Consider the following 17,298-nt stretch of genomic DNA (forward strand, 5'->3'; position numbering starts at 1 on the left):
TTAATTTTCTTTTCATTGCTCAACTTGGTTGTGGTTTTGAACTCATTTTTGTTTGTAGTAACCCAACTGTCTTCGCAAGAGTCATGAATTACTAGCTATTAGCCTACTCAATGATTTTTGCTCGCCTATAGATGTCCCTCTTCACAGCACAACATTGCTATTTTAAATTATTTTTAATTTTTTCGAAATTAATCCAACTTCACAACTGCAAAGATAATAAAATTATGACACAGTATTAAACAATGCTCTGTTACTGACAAAATAATTATATTTTTTATATGAAAAAAAAATACACATATAAAAATATGCCAGGGTCGAGGGCCCCCTGCTGGTCTGGTGCCCAGTAAGCCCGTGTGTAAATCCGTGTCTGATTATACCACTTCCTGCACTGACAACACAGAACCAAACCTTATCTACTGCAGAATAATTTACAATACTTCATATCCAATTTCATAAAACCTATTGCTTTAATATTAAAAGGGAATAAAATAGAAATTACTTATTGAATGTCAATTACTATGAAGAAGTGGATTAACAATTAAATAAAGTATGCAAAGCAAATAAAAAGAGTTAACCGGTTAATTATCATAATGTTGATGTCTTTATTGCTGTTAATTGCTTATTAATATTTTTTATTATTATTATTATTATTATTATTATTATTATATTTCTATGCAGACACTTTATTAAGGGTGATTTACAATTGTTTAAAGATATCACATTATTTTACATAGTTGCCCATTTACACAGTTTATTTTTTCAGATAAGGTTGAACTTGCAGTGTACATGTCACGGTCTCCCCTGTTTCTACCTTAGTTCACCACCAGAGGTCTCCCTCTCCCAAATACTAGTTTAGTGCTTCTCCTTTCCTTTATCCAGTCAAACCAGTCTTTCCACATTCTTCCCTACCAGGTGCACCTATTCTGTCCTCCTCTCCTATCATCGGTCAATCCTTCATTCACCTTGTTCAATCCCTCTCTCCTTCACAGTACTTAAACCCCTCTGTTTCCTAGATTCATCGCGAAGTCTTGCATTCTCTCCTGGATAATTTCTAAGCCTTGTTTCTTGATTGCCTTCCTGTGTATTTTTGACCTCTTGCTTCCTTCTCTCGTTTACCCCTTTCGGATCTCCCTACTAGCCTGTTCGCTTGATCGTTTGACCTGGACTGTCCCTGTTTATGCTCTCTCGTTTTGCCCTTATTGGATTATCTGCTTCAACTCTAAAAGCCTGCACTTGGATCCTTTCCTTTGGTCCTAGAGGACGTCACAGTACATAAATGTAGATGTAGATGACAGAATATATATATATAGGATTTTAGGATTCCTGTGTGGGATTTGGAGATATAGACCGTACTTCTGTTTTCCCCATTGTAGTCAATGGGCATTCCGTTTTGTCATTCATTTTAGTCTGTATCAAATATGGTCGCCTGTCCTGACCAGTGATGTTCCCCACAATAAACTAACAATAAAGTTATATCAACATTTCTTTGTGTTCTAGGTAAGTTGGTATGGTGATTTTATTTGAATTTATATCAGCTACAGCCATTAAGAAATAATAATAACACAAACTTTTAAATCAATAGAACCATTATTTTATTGTTACACATCTCTGCACTCTGATTGAGGAAAACAAATATATATACATATATATAGTGTTAGTGTTTGGTTGGAGATCATGTGACAATGCTTTGTTAAAAGTAACTATGTAACTTGTACTCCCAAGTACTTTTCAGTACTCTTTCCACCTCTGGCACATACTTTAATCACAGTTCAGTCATACATGGTGCTAAGACTTTGTTAAACCTCTGTTTTCTCACCCAATATTTGAATGGTAGTGTTAGTATGTAGAACCAAAATAAAATAATACCAAACATATCGCAGCCATAGAACCATTCCCATATGGAAGCAGATAGTGGACTTTATTTGAATGCTAATGCAATTGTAAAATGCAATCCCAATTGCATATAAATTTTCCATTTATGCATGCATCATTGGGTCAAAATTCTCCAAAGGGGAATCCCTGCATGTGTGCAGTTCCTGTAGCTGTGGTTTGCTTATTTTTTTAAGGACATGCTGGCTTTTAAAAATATTTAAACAATCATAATTTCACTAATGTATCAACTGAATCTCTGTATGTAAACATTGCAGCAGCATAAGGTTAAAGAAACGTCTTGTAATCTTCATTTTTTTAAATCATGTTGTCATTTAGATCTTGGCATCAATGGTACTTACAGTGAAAACAGCAATAGCAGAAAGCACATCCACGTCCTTGCTGTTGGAAAGTCCCAGCACACATCTTATAGTAGTTGACACCCAAACTCATTTCCCCAGAAATGATTAGTGCCAGCGCATCAGTAGGTGGTGTTTGAAGCATCTTATGCAGCTGATTGGATGAAACATCACTTTGAAAAATGCAGCTTTTTTTTTAATATTGGTGAAAGTAAACGGAATAATATGTTTGTATTAGGGACCACTAGGTGTCATTCATAAATCATTTATAGTTAGGCTGTATGCACAAATAGCATTGAAAGACATTTGAACATTTGTCAAGAGAAAAGTATTTGATCACTGCAAACTACCAGTGCTGACTTATGGATGTAAAACCTGGTCACTTAATGCAAAAAGTCTTCAGAAACTGTGGATGACACAAAGGAGTATGGGATGTCTGCTTGGAATAACAAGAAGATATAGGAAAATAAATGAATGGATTTGAGATCAAAATCAAATCATTGAAAATGTTAAAACGGCAATGGGCCAGACACATTGCAAGAAGAACAGATCAAAGATGAACAAAGGAAATTGAATGGGAAATGAAAGGAAAAAACCAACATCAAGTGTCTGAGTAAGGTGTTGGGCACCACGAGCCACCAGAACAGCTTCAGTGCTCTTGGTGACTGCGAAGCCCATAGCACATGATTCACATCATTTTCATACTCATCAAACCATTCAGTGACCCCTTGTGCCCTGTGGATGGGGCATTGTCATCCTGGAAGAGACCACTCCCATCAGGATAGAAATGTTTCACTATAGGATTAAGGTCATCGCTCAGTTTTTCCTTTAATTTGACACCCGTCTGTATATGTGTGTATGTGTGTGTGTGTGTGTGTGTGTGTGTGTGTGCGTGTGCATGTGCGTGTGCATGTGCGTGCGTGTATGTATACGTATGTATGTATATAGGAGAGAAAATATGGATGTGCCGCATGCAAACTTGTGACTAGAAAGTTTAAAGATCATCCTTCAATATTCAAATTTCAGCTTCCATAACTGTATGGCAGATAACAGGGTGATTACATTTTGTTCTACTTTTTTCATGTACTAAATGTGTCTTTTTCAGCCTTTTTGTATATAATATATCTGTATTTACATGCAGTTTGGATGTTCACTCCTCACAATATATAACTGTATTTCCCCCAAACTTTTAATAAACTTTTTGCCAAAGCTGAGTAGGATGATGTAGCCTGTGGCAGGTGGGATCTAAACTTTCAAAAAATATGAAAAGGCAGCAGGAAAGAACCAACCCAACTGAAAATATATTAAATATATTTTTTTATTAAAGCCTATAAATGCCCTTATTCCGTGTACTTTTTAATTCCAGCAAGGGACACAAAGATTAAGAGTTTGCTTCTTGATATGATAATGAACCAGAAACAAAGGAGACTAAATCTAAAGTGGAAGAAAGAAAGAAAGAAAAAGAAATAAAGCAACAAACAGACAAAGAGCAAGGTATTGAAAGTCAGAAGATATGGTCTGGGTTAATTTAGTCAATACCGATGTCTCTCTTAGTTTTTCAGTCTTAAAGCTTTAAAAAATAAAAAAAATCTGAATAGGACAGTGATTTAATCAAAGTGTTTTTACTTTAGATAGAATCATTCTGCAAGATATTAGACAAAGCATTTGCCACGAAATAAAATACACAGATCAATATTGTCTTTGCATTCTGTTTGTTTTTGTATTTTCCCTCATGTCAGCCTAGGGTCGCTTCCAGGTTTGATATGTAGAGCCTGTTTGAGCAAGGTGAGAACGTCATTCAGAATGTCTGCCTTTTGCAGTTCTTCTGCTTGCCTAAATAGAGCTTCAACCTTCTGTGTAAGTTTCAGATCCTCTGAGATCCTGCAGCCGGTCATGTTAGCATCATGTGTTCTTTCTGTTGATTCTACTGCTTTCGGAGGAGACTCTTTGCCATCGTTTTGTTCGTCTTCGTGTGTCCACTCCTTGCTGATAACTGTGGCACTTTCGAATACCAGAGGCCTGCTGCCTGTAGAGACTGCAAATGACTGGCTTGCATGGCCTTGCTTTGATACATCAGCTCCGTGCGGACTTTGAATGTTTTGGCAGGGATTACACAAACTCTCATTCCAATCCTTGTCATCCTGTTCCCATGTACTCACATCCCCTTCTTGTATCCCTTTACTGACTGGCTGAAAAGATAAATCCTCACCCAAGAAACTGGAGTAATCGGAAGACTTGTTTAGTTGGGTTTCTACGATGTCTGATGTTTTGGATACATTGCTGTTAAACTCCATTTCTGGGTTGGCAATGTAGAAGTGAGGATTTGATTCTATGTCCATCAGACTGTGCTGTGCATTTGCCCCTTGGTTATCCAGCGATACATCAAAGCTACCACATCTTGATGCTTCCATTACTGGAGTGGAACTCGGGGTCAGCGAGTAATCACACAGAGTGGGTAACCATAGCGGTGCCTGTGTTTTTGTACAATCAGTCAGCTTGGATCCGTCCGCTGTAGTGAGATTGTTTGCAGAGACACTGTTTCTTGCATCGATCCTGTAGAGTGTGTGAGAGGAAGCAACTTTTGTCTCATCAGAAGTCAGTTTTTGGTCCCTTTCCATGAGGGCCATGGAAAGAGAGCCAGGAGTCAGAGAGTAGTCACAAAGTACTGGTGGCCGCACCGTGCACCCTAACCCGGCAGCCATCTTGGAATTGTCATTAAGTCCTGCTTTGTTGTTATTTTGCTCTAAAGTTTCCAATCTGTTTCTTTCAACTCCAGTACAGTTACCTACTCTGTGCTCACTGGCTTCCCACTTTGATTGTGGAACCGGCGTTGATGACATGATGAAACCAAAGCCCGGTTTTGTGAAAGACCCCTGGATTGACTTAATGGTATCACCTGCAACGTCCAAGTCAGTCATTAGATCAATGGTTCTCTCTTTCCTTCCATTAATCCTGTAGTTGGGATAAGAGAAAGTGGGCTTTGTCCAAACAACAGAGGATTCTTTTTCACTTTCCAAAATAGATATACAACCCGGAGTCAGAGAATAATCGCACAGCACCGGCAGCCGGAGTGGTTCTTGATGTATAGATCCATCAGATAACACAGAATCATCAGATACTGTGATTACACTGTGGATTGCAGGCTCAGCAGAACTGCTTTCTGGAATATTTATTTCAGAGGAGTCTTCCACACTATGCTCAGAGTCAGACCACCTGGATTTTGGAATGGGAGAATATAACTCTGTTAAATCAGAGCCTGGCTTTCTGAAATGAACTGATTTACTATCTTCAATTGATTCACTGTCTCTTTCTTTAACTCCAGCTTCCCTTGACCCATTTCTAGTCAATGTGCGTTCAGGAAACAAATTAGAATCATCATTTTTGTCAGTGGCAAAGAATTTGGTGGTCAGTTTGCAGACTTCAGATTCAGTCTTGTCCAGGGAGTGTCCTTCTTCCTCACTCCACTCTGCACCACTAGTGTCCAGTACTGAAACTACTGAATTCATCTGAGGCTTATCATCAATCCAAGAGGCCGTTTCGTTTGTGAGAAATGAACTACTGTGTCTGGAGTCATACAAATATTGCCTTTTTCTGTGATTTTTCTGTCTTCTTTGAATAATATCAGCAGAAACAAACAACTTCTGTGTTGATATTTGCTGGTGAGGTTTCTTTTTTTCTTTAGATTTCTTATTACCTACTTCCCAACCATAAGAACTAACTGATGTAATTTTGTCGGAGTGGGATTCTGCTTCTATTTTCTGCTGGGCTTTTTGGACCTGTAGATGTATTCTGCTGCGTGCTGATGCCTTCTCAAGGTCTTCCTCCAAAGCTGTTGAGAATAGGAGATTGTGGTCTGAAATCCCAAAGATTTTCAGGGTGTGCAGGTATGCAAGATTGTCGTCTAGGGCTTTGTATGTTTCTCGTTGATGACAGTGCAGGGTCTGCAACTGAAGTTGTGTGGAAGATGATTGTGTGCTCTCCAATGTAAACAGCTCTTTTAGTTCTTGGTTACTGAAATATCGAATTGGGTTCTTATCATCACCTATTATCTGTTTGATCAGTGAGTTTTTGAAAACCTGACGGCGGTATATTTTTTCTTCAACTGTCCCGCAAGTGATCAGCCTGTAGATCACCACATCTTTCTCTTGCCCAATCCTGTCGACCCTATCTACAGCCTGATCATCACTGGCAGGATTCCAGGATGGGTTGACAATGACTACTCGATTGGCAGCTGTTAAATTCAAGCCGACTCCTCCTACCTGAGAGGTAAGCAAGAAGACAGAATAGTCCTTCTTTGTCTGAAATAAAGTGACCAGTCTGTGGCGTGCGTCAACAGCATTTATTGACCCATCTATACGGATTGTCTTAAATCCTCTTTCATCCAAAATGTAATCAATGATGTCCAGCATCTTCAGAGACCGGGAGAAAACCAGTGTGCGATTACCCTCTTCCCTGAGTCTTTCAAGTAAAGGTACAAGGAATGCCAGTTTTCCTGATTCTTCCATGAGACTTTCACTCGACAGCTGGGAAATGCATCTCTTTCTACTGTGCATAAACTTTGCAATATCCTTTTTCCTATCATCCTCCAACTCCAGATCACTGCATTCTGTGGCAGACAGCAATCTTGGGTGATCACAGATCTTCTTCAAAGTGTTGACATCAATAACATCAATATGGTCAATATGGTCTCTTGAAGTTCTTGTAGAAAGTAATTTTTTATATATATATTCCTGTAAGGGGCTAATTGGAATCCAGACCACAAAATCATTTTTCCTAGTGAATTTGGGCATCTTAACAGTATCCAATGGATGTTGATTCTCTTTATCTGGTTCTTGTGCTTTTCTCTGAAGATCTTCTTTTGTCCTCCTGAGGTAGTAAGGTTTTAACATTTCATTTAAATTCTCTGATATTTTCTGGCCGAGTGCTCTCTCCGTGGTACTAGCATCTTTCTCTCTTCCTCTCACTATTGGTACCTCATACAGCTTTTTAAAAGTCGGGTACGTCCCAAGGAGCCTTCCCTGGCAGGCCAGGTGGTACAAAGACCACATCTCTTCCAGGTTGTTCTGCAGAGGTGTACCGGTCAGGAGAAATCGTGTCTTAGCAGGGATTGAATATGCAGCTTTGAAGCACTTGGAAGACCTGTTTTTGATACAGTGAACTTCATCAAAGATCACACAATCCCAGGTGAACGTCTTCTTTTTAGAAGTGGAGAACTTGCTTGCATTGTGGAGGAGCATTCTGTATGATGTAATGAGTACATCTCCATTTTTCTGAACCATCTGCAGTTTCTCCTCTCGATTTTTTTCACTTGAATGATAGACCTCAACATTCATGTGTGGTGTCCATTTCCTCAGCTCCTTGACCCAGTTATCCATCAGGCCATTGGGCATCACGAGCAGAACCGATCTGATTTTGTATGTATCCAGCATTCCAGACAGAAACGTTACAATCTGGATGGTTTTTCCCAAACCCATGTCATCAGCTAAAATCACACCATTCCTCTTACTTTCATATGCTTTGTACAGGAAGACCAGGCCTTCTTTCTGGTGCTTGTACAGCTGGTCATACAGTGGTTTGTAAAGTAAAAAGCCGCTGTTGAGGACATCCACAAACTCGTCTCCTTCCTCCTCCTTCTGCTGCTTCTTCCTCTGTCTCTTCTCCATGCTTAGTATGTCACTGACAAGGTTTTGGACCTAATTAAAAAAAGAGATCTCAATTTATTTCCCCCCCTTAAACATATGAAGCAAGGCTATGAAAATCACTTTACACATCTAGGCCTGTCGTTCAAAGGTGTTCAGATGAGGGTCAGAAAAATATTTTCTCCTTCTCTGGGAAAGGGTACATATATATCTTTGGACCTAAAGCTTGAATCTTATATCCAGGTAGAAAATTGTTCCAGTAAAGGCCATTTTTCTAACATTAACTGTACTGATATAGCAGGCTGAGGTATACCACCACACAATATAGAAAAGGATCATATTTAAAGATCAGTAAGAACAGCAGTTAGCCAATTAGCATTCTGTGATGTCTCCAGTTCTAACCTGGGCCAGCTTTGCTTAATTTTTGAAAATCCGGGGTGATCAGGCTTCAAGGCAGTAGAGCTGTGGGTAAAATAAAATCTTGTTAATGCCCATGTGAAACATCTATCTTAAAAACCATGTTGAATGACTATCCATTTTGATAGAAGCATTTTGTAACCATAATTGTGTTCTGGGAGGAAAGAGTACACTTTCTGCAAACTGAAACAGAGGAGAGATCTTTCCACACAAACCTGCAGGCAGTCATCAAAGGTCTCAACTGAAACACATACCAAAGCTCTGTTCACTCACTGAAACTGAATACACAAACCCCCATTTAGACATGCAAAGCAGTATTGTACACATTGTGAGCAATCAAATGTAATATGGACAAACCCCAAAACAGCATGCATGCACACTACTGTATTCATTATATGTCAACATTATGAATACAAGCATCCGTAGATTTCCAAGACATTAGATACATAAACCTAACATACAGCATTGCAGATTTTAGCTGCATTAAAACAGAACACACACAGTAGGGTGTTTTTCAAGATTTACATTTACACAACAAAGAATGTTACATTTCTTAATACTTTAATCATAAAATAATCATGTAAAATAATAGCGACAGTTCTGGGTGGTGGAATAAACTTTTTATGACTACAAACAGACTGATCTTTCGGGAATATAGGGTGATGGGGCAATTGAACATACATACAATTTTCTGTTTTTTATTTCCCCCATTGACTTCCACCAAAGCAGCTCCAGAGTTAGCCCCACCATGTTTTTCATATTTTTCTGATATCTGATTTCTGGTACATAGAATGAGCTGGACATGTAACTCAGAATGTTTCTACTTATAGAATAGCCTGAGAAATTGTGGATTTTCGGTGGAGTTCCCCTTTAAGATCATATACACTTCTTAATTCATATATCACTTAAATCATTTCATTGAAAACCAAAAAATTACATATAAATAGTCCCATCATTAGTGTAGTTCACCCTAATATAGTTAACAGTTAGAAATCATACAAATATAGTCAAACAAACAAGCTTCATAAATAACATTAAGATCAAAATTAAACTTGGAAACAGTTAAATCAGATCCACATTCATATAACAATTTTTTTTAAAAAGTATCAGAGTAGAACAATCAATTATAAGGATCAATAAGGTTTATATTCCCAGTGCATTCTCAAAATGAGCAAAAGAACTGCGTCTCATTAATGTAACAGAAAACAATTTATCAGTCATTCAATCTAAAATATTACAAAGATTTAATGCAAATTCATGTATCCTGCATGAACTGCAGTTTTCTGCATGTCCCTTGTGGTTTGCTTCTTGTTTTAAGGACATGCTGGCTTTTAAAAATATTTAAAAATTATAATTTCACTAATGTATCAACTGAATCTCTGCATGTGAACAATGCAGCAGAATAAAGTTTAAGAAACGTCTTCAAATCTTCAATTTTGAAAATTATCTTGTCATTTAGATCTTGGCATCACTTGATAAACCTGATGCAGGTATGAAGATATAGAAACAATATATAATAATTAAATTTACTACTCTATGTATCATTGGTACTTACAGTGAAAACAGCAGTAGCAAAAAGAACATTCACTTACTTGCTTTTAGAAAGACACAGCACACATCTGATAAAAGTTAACTGCCAAACTCATTTCCCCGGAAATGATTAGTGCCAGCGCATCAGTAGGTGGTGTTTGAAGCATCTTATGCAGCTGATTGGATGAAACATCACTTTGAAAAATGCAGCTTTTTTTTTAATATTGAGAAAGTAAACAGAATACTTGGGTGTGGGCAATTTAGGGATTTCTCCGGACATGCTGTATAGCTTAAAACATCTGAGACACTGAATTTGTCTATATTATAGCAAATATCTTGTTTGTTTTGTTTTTGTAGCTAAATGCTGCTTGTTTTCTGATTCAAAGCAGTAGACATTTTCAAAAACAATGTAATGAATTCTGCTGCACTGTTTCCTGTTAAGGTGTGAATTGAAACCAGGGATATAAAATGAATGTAACAATAAACTTCATAAACCGCAACTGTTAGACAAGACTCAAGGGAGTTTCCCAGTCTGTTTGGCCTAAACATGTTGGTTGTCTGTCTTACGGTAACTTTCTTATTTGAAATGTAATTACATGGCTTCATATGAATGCATTAAATGTAATTTTGTTTTTTCTTGGGTTGCTTTATTTGTTTGGTCTTAATCGTTTATGCTGAGTGTTTGAGGTCATTATGGCTGAAAGACGTTTTTACCAATCAGTCGTTTTCCTGAGGGTACAGCATGACATCGATTTTGATCAGATCCCCTACACCAGGGCTTCCCAACCTTTTCCATTCCAAGGCCCACTTGATCAACATCATAAATCTTTGAGGCCCACTACCCACAAAATCCATTCAAAAACTCATTTTTAAATAAATTTAAATACATTCAACACATTTGCATAATTTGTCAATGATGTCACATTAGCTAGTAAGTGTATAGAATTGAATGAAATCCTTTTTTTTTTACAATTAATCCATATAAACAAAATAAAACATCCCCTTGTAGTTTACAATGTGTTATATCGAACAGTAATCATGTTTTAATTTATTTTTACAAGCACATGGTTTAAATATAGGCAGGCTATTGATTTAAGTTGCATGAAATATGTTAACCTTCCACATACCTGTCAAGTTTTAAGTTTTATGCGTAATTATTACGGAATTTCGCCGATTTTCAAGTCTCATGGCGTATGCCAAAGGTCTTACGTTAAAAAAAAAGTAAATTAAAAATAAATACATCGCAATGGTTCGTTTGAGAACAAACTGGCAGAAAATGAATCTCGCGGTAACTGATCGGGCGGAAGTAGAGGGCTGCACGCATGCGCATATCCTCAGTGTGGATCAACCTTTTCATTTCACAGATTCAGTAGAGAAAACTAGAAGTGAAAATGGCATTGAAACTTCCAGCAAAAAAGCCCAAAATCTACTTTGGTCATTACCAACCTGAATGGGAGACTGACAAGGAGTTCCAGAAGATGATCACTAGTTCAGAAGAAGGAAGAAAATTCGCTAATTGTAAAGCATGTAGGAAGTCTGTGAAAGTTTCAGCATCTGGCCGATTCGACGTTGTGAGACATTTTCAAACGGAAAAACACAAGCGTGCAGTGCAAAAATCGAAGCAGCATATACCCATCGATCAGCAATTTGGACAGCAAAACAAGACGACGAATTTCGACTGATGTGTGACAGAGGCCGAGGTACTTTTTTGCAAGTTTTTGGCAGATCATAATTTGCCATCAACCACCGCTGACCATTTCACTGATTTAGTCAGGAAAATGTTTCCTGACTCGAAATCTGCCACTGCCTTCACCTGCAAACGAACCAAGGCCACCCAGATTGTCAAGAGGTGCCTCTCGACGGAGCTAACAACTCCTATTCGTGAAATAATGCAGAATAACAGAGTGGTCCACATGCATGCTGATAGATGGGGGATAGTACTCTTTCAGAAGAAAAAAAGTTAAATTATCAGTGTAATCATACATTTTCAAAATACATTGTTTAAATTTAATCTGGTCCAATACCTGCTGACACAACGGTTTTTAACTTTGTTATATTCCACAACTTTTATTTAAGTAATGGGGATTATACAAATCAAATGTTTTAATGTAGATAGACTACGAGTGACATCTGAAGTCAATGGCTGTATTTGAAACCGCATACTACCCATACTACATACCAACATTTCAGTAATGTACGTGTAGTATGGGTGGTATGCGGTTTCGAATACAGCCAATTTCTATCAACAAGAGAAAAAAAAAATGATGTGATTGTCACGGGACAAACCTTCAAAACCTCCGAAGGTCTGGAGAACGAACGAACCTTCAAACCTTCCAAGACAGGCGTAATTACTATAATTTTTAAACAAAAAATGTATTCCTATTTTAAAAGCATTTAAAAATATTTATGCGGCCTACCTGCAATACCTCTACGGCCCACTAGTGGGTCGCGGCCCACAGGTTGGGAATCACTGCCCTACACCATTGGCCGAAATGCTCCCCCAGACCATGACAGAGCCACCGCCAGGGGTGGAAAGTAACGAATTACAACTGCTCTCGTTCCTGTAATTGAGAAGCTGTATCGTGTACTTGTACTTTTTGAGTATTTTTGGTAATTTTACTTTTACTTAAGTTTGTTTTGAGTGACGTATTGTACTTCGCTACTTTTAAAAAGGCATTCGTTACAGAGTACACATTTTGTAGGCTGTCATGGGAAAAAGAATGTGGATGACAGACCAATAAATGCAGAGCAATACATTCTAATGCACAGCGTCCCGCCCACAGCACTCAGCAGCCAATCACAGTGTGTGTGTGACGGTACGGCCGGTCAGACAATGAAAGGTTTAAGTCAGTCCTCCAGTCCAGCAGCAGTGAGGGAAGTTAACTAGCTATCTAGTCTCCAGTATTAGTCAGTAGGGTGAACATTTTTTAATCGAAATCGAAGATCGATCGAAACGAGCGTTTCATTCCTACCATCGAATTTAAAGATGGGGTCGTCATTATTAATTGATTGATTGATTTGGCTTCGCCAAACCAATATTAATTCAAGTATCAGAAGAAAACAAATCGACAGCATACAGTAAATATCTCGGCGTGTGAATTCCTCCCGCTTATCCTTTCTTCTATGTCCCTAAATATTCTATGTGAACTCCTGAAATGTAATAAGAAACTCTTTCACTACCTGCACTTCATGCAGTAGGATATACTGAATACAATATAGCTGACAATCTGGGCTTTGTAATAAAACATGTAATTGAGAAAGAGTTATAATCATGTTGATTCCTGAAACTTGATTTTCTGCAAGTAAAATATATTCATATATTATTGTCATTATTTATTGTATTAGCAGATTTGCACCTGCTATAGCGGCTCAGTGATTTCTATCTTTTGATCTCGTTGCAAAACCAGGTATCTGGATCACTGTTTGATCAGTCACCTGTTTGATGCTAATTATTTTATATTATAGGGCACTTAGTGTTGAAAAGCGTGTTTACTGCACAGATGTACAGCTGTAAGAGACGGAGCCATTTCAAAGCGCTTTCACGTTGCATAGTAATATTTCAGTTTCATGCTAATTGTATAACTAGTTCTTTGTTTCATACTTGTATATGTCTTCTAAGATATGTGTATACCGATTTATATAATTTACTGTGTAAAGTTTGTTTTATTCATATTTGCACGTATTTTGTATGCATATGTGCACGTTTTGATACACATGTGAATAATGGCAGCTGCCTGTCCTGATCGGCTCAGAGTTTCTGACGATCCTTATTCAATCATGAAACTCCAGAATAGTGTTCATGCAAATCTACAACTACTTACAGTCCATTCAAGTGTGTTTCATAAGCCCTTACTGTTCATTTACTGTTATTGTTGATTTCCTGGCTGGCACAGTGTTCAAATAATTGTTCGATTTTTGTAAAAAAGGGTTATTAATTTGGATACAAGTGTGTGAAGAAAAATAACAACTACAATCAAAAACTGAACCGAATGGAAAATGTGTGGAATCGTTACAGCCCTTAGTGAGCAAACATGTGAAGAGCTTCGTGGCAAAACATGATAATGAAGCCAATTCCACACACAATGCAGGTTCTAGAGGGCACTCATAGAGAGCACCCTTTTCACATAGTATGCACAATTTAATCTAAAACAAGTTATGTCTTGTAATCTCCCAAAACGCGACATTTGACATTCCTGATTTATATCAAAACACAATATATCCATTTTCAGATTAGCACTGATCTCTGACACCGTGAACGTTCACACAATCACAATGAAGACATCATTCAGCAATGCTGACGAAATATCAGACGATATCACACGTTACAAACCTGTAATTAATACCAAATTGCTGTTTGTAAAGAGATGTTTCTGTAAAATAAAGGGACAGACTGAAACGAAAGAAGAAAGAGAATGCCCATTGAAAACGGGGAATGCCCGTAGACTACAGTGGGGAAAACCGCAGGACGGTGTATATCTACAAATCCCACACAGGAATCCTAAAATCCTGAATACACTTTCTTTAAAATAACCTCATATAACAATTAAAAATGTAATGACAGCTGATTTACATGGAATGACAGGCATGGAGTACTGAAAACACACTAAAGACATAATAGGATTGTTTTCTCTCTCTCTCACACACACACACACACACACACACAATGTACAATACTTCATATCCGATTTCATACAACCTATTGCTTTAATATTAAAAGGGAATAAAATAGAAATTACTTATTGAATGTCAATTACTATGAAGAAGTGGATTAGCAATATAATTTTCTGAAGTATGCAAAGCAAATAAAAAGAGTAAACCAGTTAATTATCATAATGCCTTCTTTATTTCTATAACATTTCTCAAAGGCAAGGTGTATAGATCCAAGTGCAGGCTCTTTAGTAGCAAAGCAGAAAGGCACACAATCCAAGAGGGGAAATCCAGAAGGGAAACCAGGAACAGGTCAGGGTCGCTCGATCAGGCAAACAGGTTAAACTGGGACAGGAAAACAGGAGTCTCAACACGGCAGGTAAACAAGGAAGAATGCTCAGCAATGTTTCAGGAGTACTGTGTTTAGGGAGAAAGGGATGACTGGGTAAAGGATGAAAGACCCATGCAGAGAGGGGAAAGACGGAACACGTGCAAGTGAATAGAAGGAATGTAATGGGGCTGATTGATCCGGGAACTGAGAGAAAGAAGCACAGGGATCAATACTCGGGAGAGAGAGACCTCTGGTGGTGAGCTGAAGGAATAGCAGCTGAGACCCTGAAATTGCTGTTAATTGAGTATTCATATTTTGTATTATTCATATTTCTGTGCCGACACTTTAGGAAGGGTGATTTACAATTGTTTAAAGATATCGATATTTTCGGTGCTGGTGAATTGAAACCGGCGATAACAATAACATGGGTAACAATACATGGCGTTTAAATCCCCTTTATTATAGCAAGTTGCTTGATCCGTGTATCTTCACAGACAGAACAAAATAAACTAGTCTTTATAAGCATTAAACGTACTTACAATTTACAGACAAGGTACCTATTTAAGTTTGAAAGAAAATAGGTGTCACTATATTATTATTTATTTATGTATTTATTAGCAGACGCCCGTGTCCAGGGCGACTTTCACTCAGGATTACGGGGGGATTGGGCGGGTTGGACCCCCCTAATTAAGACTTGGACCCCCGAAAGAGGCAAAAATAGAAGGGTGGGGGGGTAAAATGCGGTCCCTCGCTCTCACAGTTTTTGAATGGCAAAAGGGGGAATATTGTGCCCCCACACATTATATTTTGATCCGGTTATTAATTGTCCATGTAGAAATGTCTTATGGTAATGTGCCTTCTCATTACAAAACTGACGTCCGTTGCCGCAGATTGTCTGTAATTGTACAGTTTCACTGGCTTAAAAAATCATACACTACTACAAAATGCAAAGTATAAATATGCAAGATAATTAAACTGACGCAAATCTTAATTACCATTTTAATTGTTTGAACTGTGAATACAAATAAACAATTTCAATCCGTCATCCATATTAGGATGTGTGGTTCATTTTGTTTCACTTCTTGAACTTGTTTTTTAATAAAGAAAATAATTCCAAAAGTAATCTAAAAGTATTCTGATTACGTTATTGACTCGGATTAGGTTACAGATTATTTTCAAAACAAGGTAATCAGTATTCTGTAATGGAATATTTTTTTAAAGTAACCCTCCCAACACTGATGACAGTATATATATATATTCAGCCATAACATTATGACCGCCTGCCTAATATTGTGTAGGTCCCCCTTTTGCCGCCAAAACAGCCCTGACCCGTCGAGGCATGGACTCCACTAGACCTCTGAAGGTGTGCTGTGGTATCTGGCACCAAGACGCTAGCAGCAGATCCTTTAAGTCCTGTAAATTGCGAGGTGGAGCCTCCATGGATCGGACTTGTTTGTCCAGCACATCCCACAGATGCTCGATTGGATTGAGAATTGGATTGGGGAATTTGAAGGCCAAATTTGAACTCGTTGTTGTGTTCCTCAAACCATTCCTGAACCATTTTTGCTTTGTGGCAGGGTGCATTATCCTGCTGAAAGAGGCCAATGCCATCAGGGAATACCGTTTCCATGAAAGGGTGTTCATGGTCTGCAACAATGCTTAGGTAGGTGGCACGTATCAAAGTAACATCCACATGAATGGCATCACACTGCCTCCGCCAGCTTGCCTTCTTCCCATAGTACATCCTGGTGCCATGTGTTCTCCAGGTAAGCGACACACACGCACCCAGCCATCCACGTGATGTAAAAGAAAACGTGATTCATCAGACCAGGCCACCTTCTTCCATTGTTCGGTGGTCCAGTTCTGATGCTCACGTGCCCATTGTAGGCGCTTTCGGCAGTGGACAGGGGTCAGCATGGGCACCCTGACTGGTCTGCGGCTACGCAGCCCCATACGCAACAAACTGCGATGCACTGCGATGCACATCAGTGAGCCTTGGCCACCCATGACCCTGTCGCCGGTTCACCGCTTGTCCTTCCTTGGACCACTTTTGATAGGTACTGACCACTGCAGACCGGGAACACCCCACAAGAGCTGCAGTTTTGGAGATGCTCTGACCCAGTCGTCTAGCCATCACAATTTGGTCCTTGTCAAAGTCGCTCAGATCCTTACGCTTGCCCATTTTTCCTGCTTCTAACACATCAACTTTGAGGACAAAATGTTCACTTGCTAATATATCCCACCCACTGACAGGTGCCAAGATAACGAGATCATCAGTGTTATTCACTTCACCTGTCAGTGGTCATAATGTTATGGCTGATCGTTGTATATAGTGTTAGGGTTTGCTTGGAGATCATGTGACAAGGCTTTGTTAAAAGTAACTATGTAACTTGTACTCCAACTTGTACTTTTCAAATGACCTACTTTTTACTTTTACTTGAGTAGTTTTTTATACCAGTACTTTTACTTCTACAAGAGTAAAATGTTATCAAAGTAACAGTACTTC

General features: G+C 38.4%; 1 protein-coding gene across 1 annotated transcript; it reads right to left on the reverse strand.

The window, feature by feature from the left end:
* Nucleotides 1–3,528: 3,528 nt before the first annotated feature.
* On the reverse strand, nucleotides 3,529–9,945 carry LOC136717051 (DNA excision repair protein ERCC-6-like). Its single transcript, XM_066694522.1, has 3 exons — nucleotides 9,877–9,945; nucleotides 8,270–8,329; nucleotides 3,529–7,921 (listed from the first exon to the last, which is right to left on the reverse strand). Exon 3 carries the CDS (start codon nucleotides 7,889–7,891, stop codon nucleotides 3,959–3,961), a length of 3,933 nt encoding a protein of 1,310 aa, XP_066550619.1. The 5' UTR covers nucleotides 7,892–7,921; nucleotides 8,270–8,329; nucleotides 9,877–9,945; the 3' UTR covers nucleotides 3,529–3,958.
* Nucleotides 9,946–17,298: the final 7,353 nt, after the last annotated feature.

This window comes from Amia ocellicauda, chromosome 21, assembly GCF_036373705.1.
Source record: "Amia ocellicauda isolate fAmiCal2 chromosome 21, fAmiCal2.hap1, whole genome shotgun sequence".
Lineage (NCBI taxonomy): Eukaryota > Metazoa > Chordata > Actinopteri > Amiiformes > Amiidae > Amia > Amia ocellicauda.

Coding starts and splice junctions, on each gene's coding strand:
- LOC136717051 (XM_066694522.1), bottom strand. CDS start 7,891: ATGGAGAAGAGACAGAGGAAGAAGCAGCAGAAGGAGGAGGAAGGAGAC.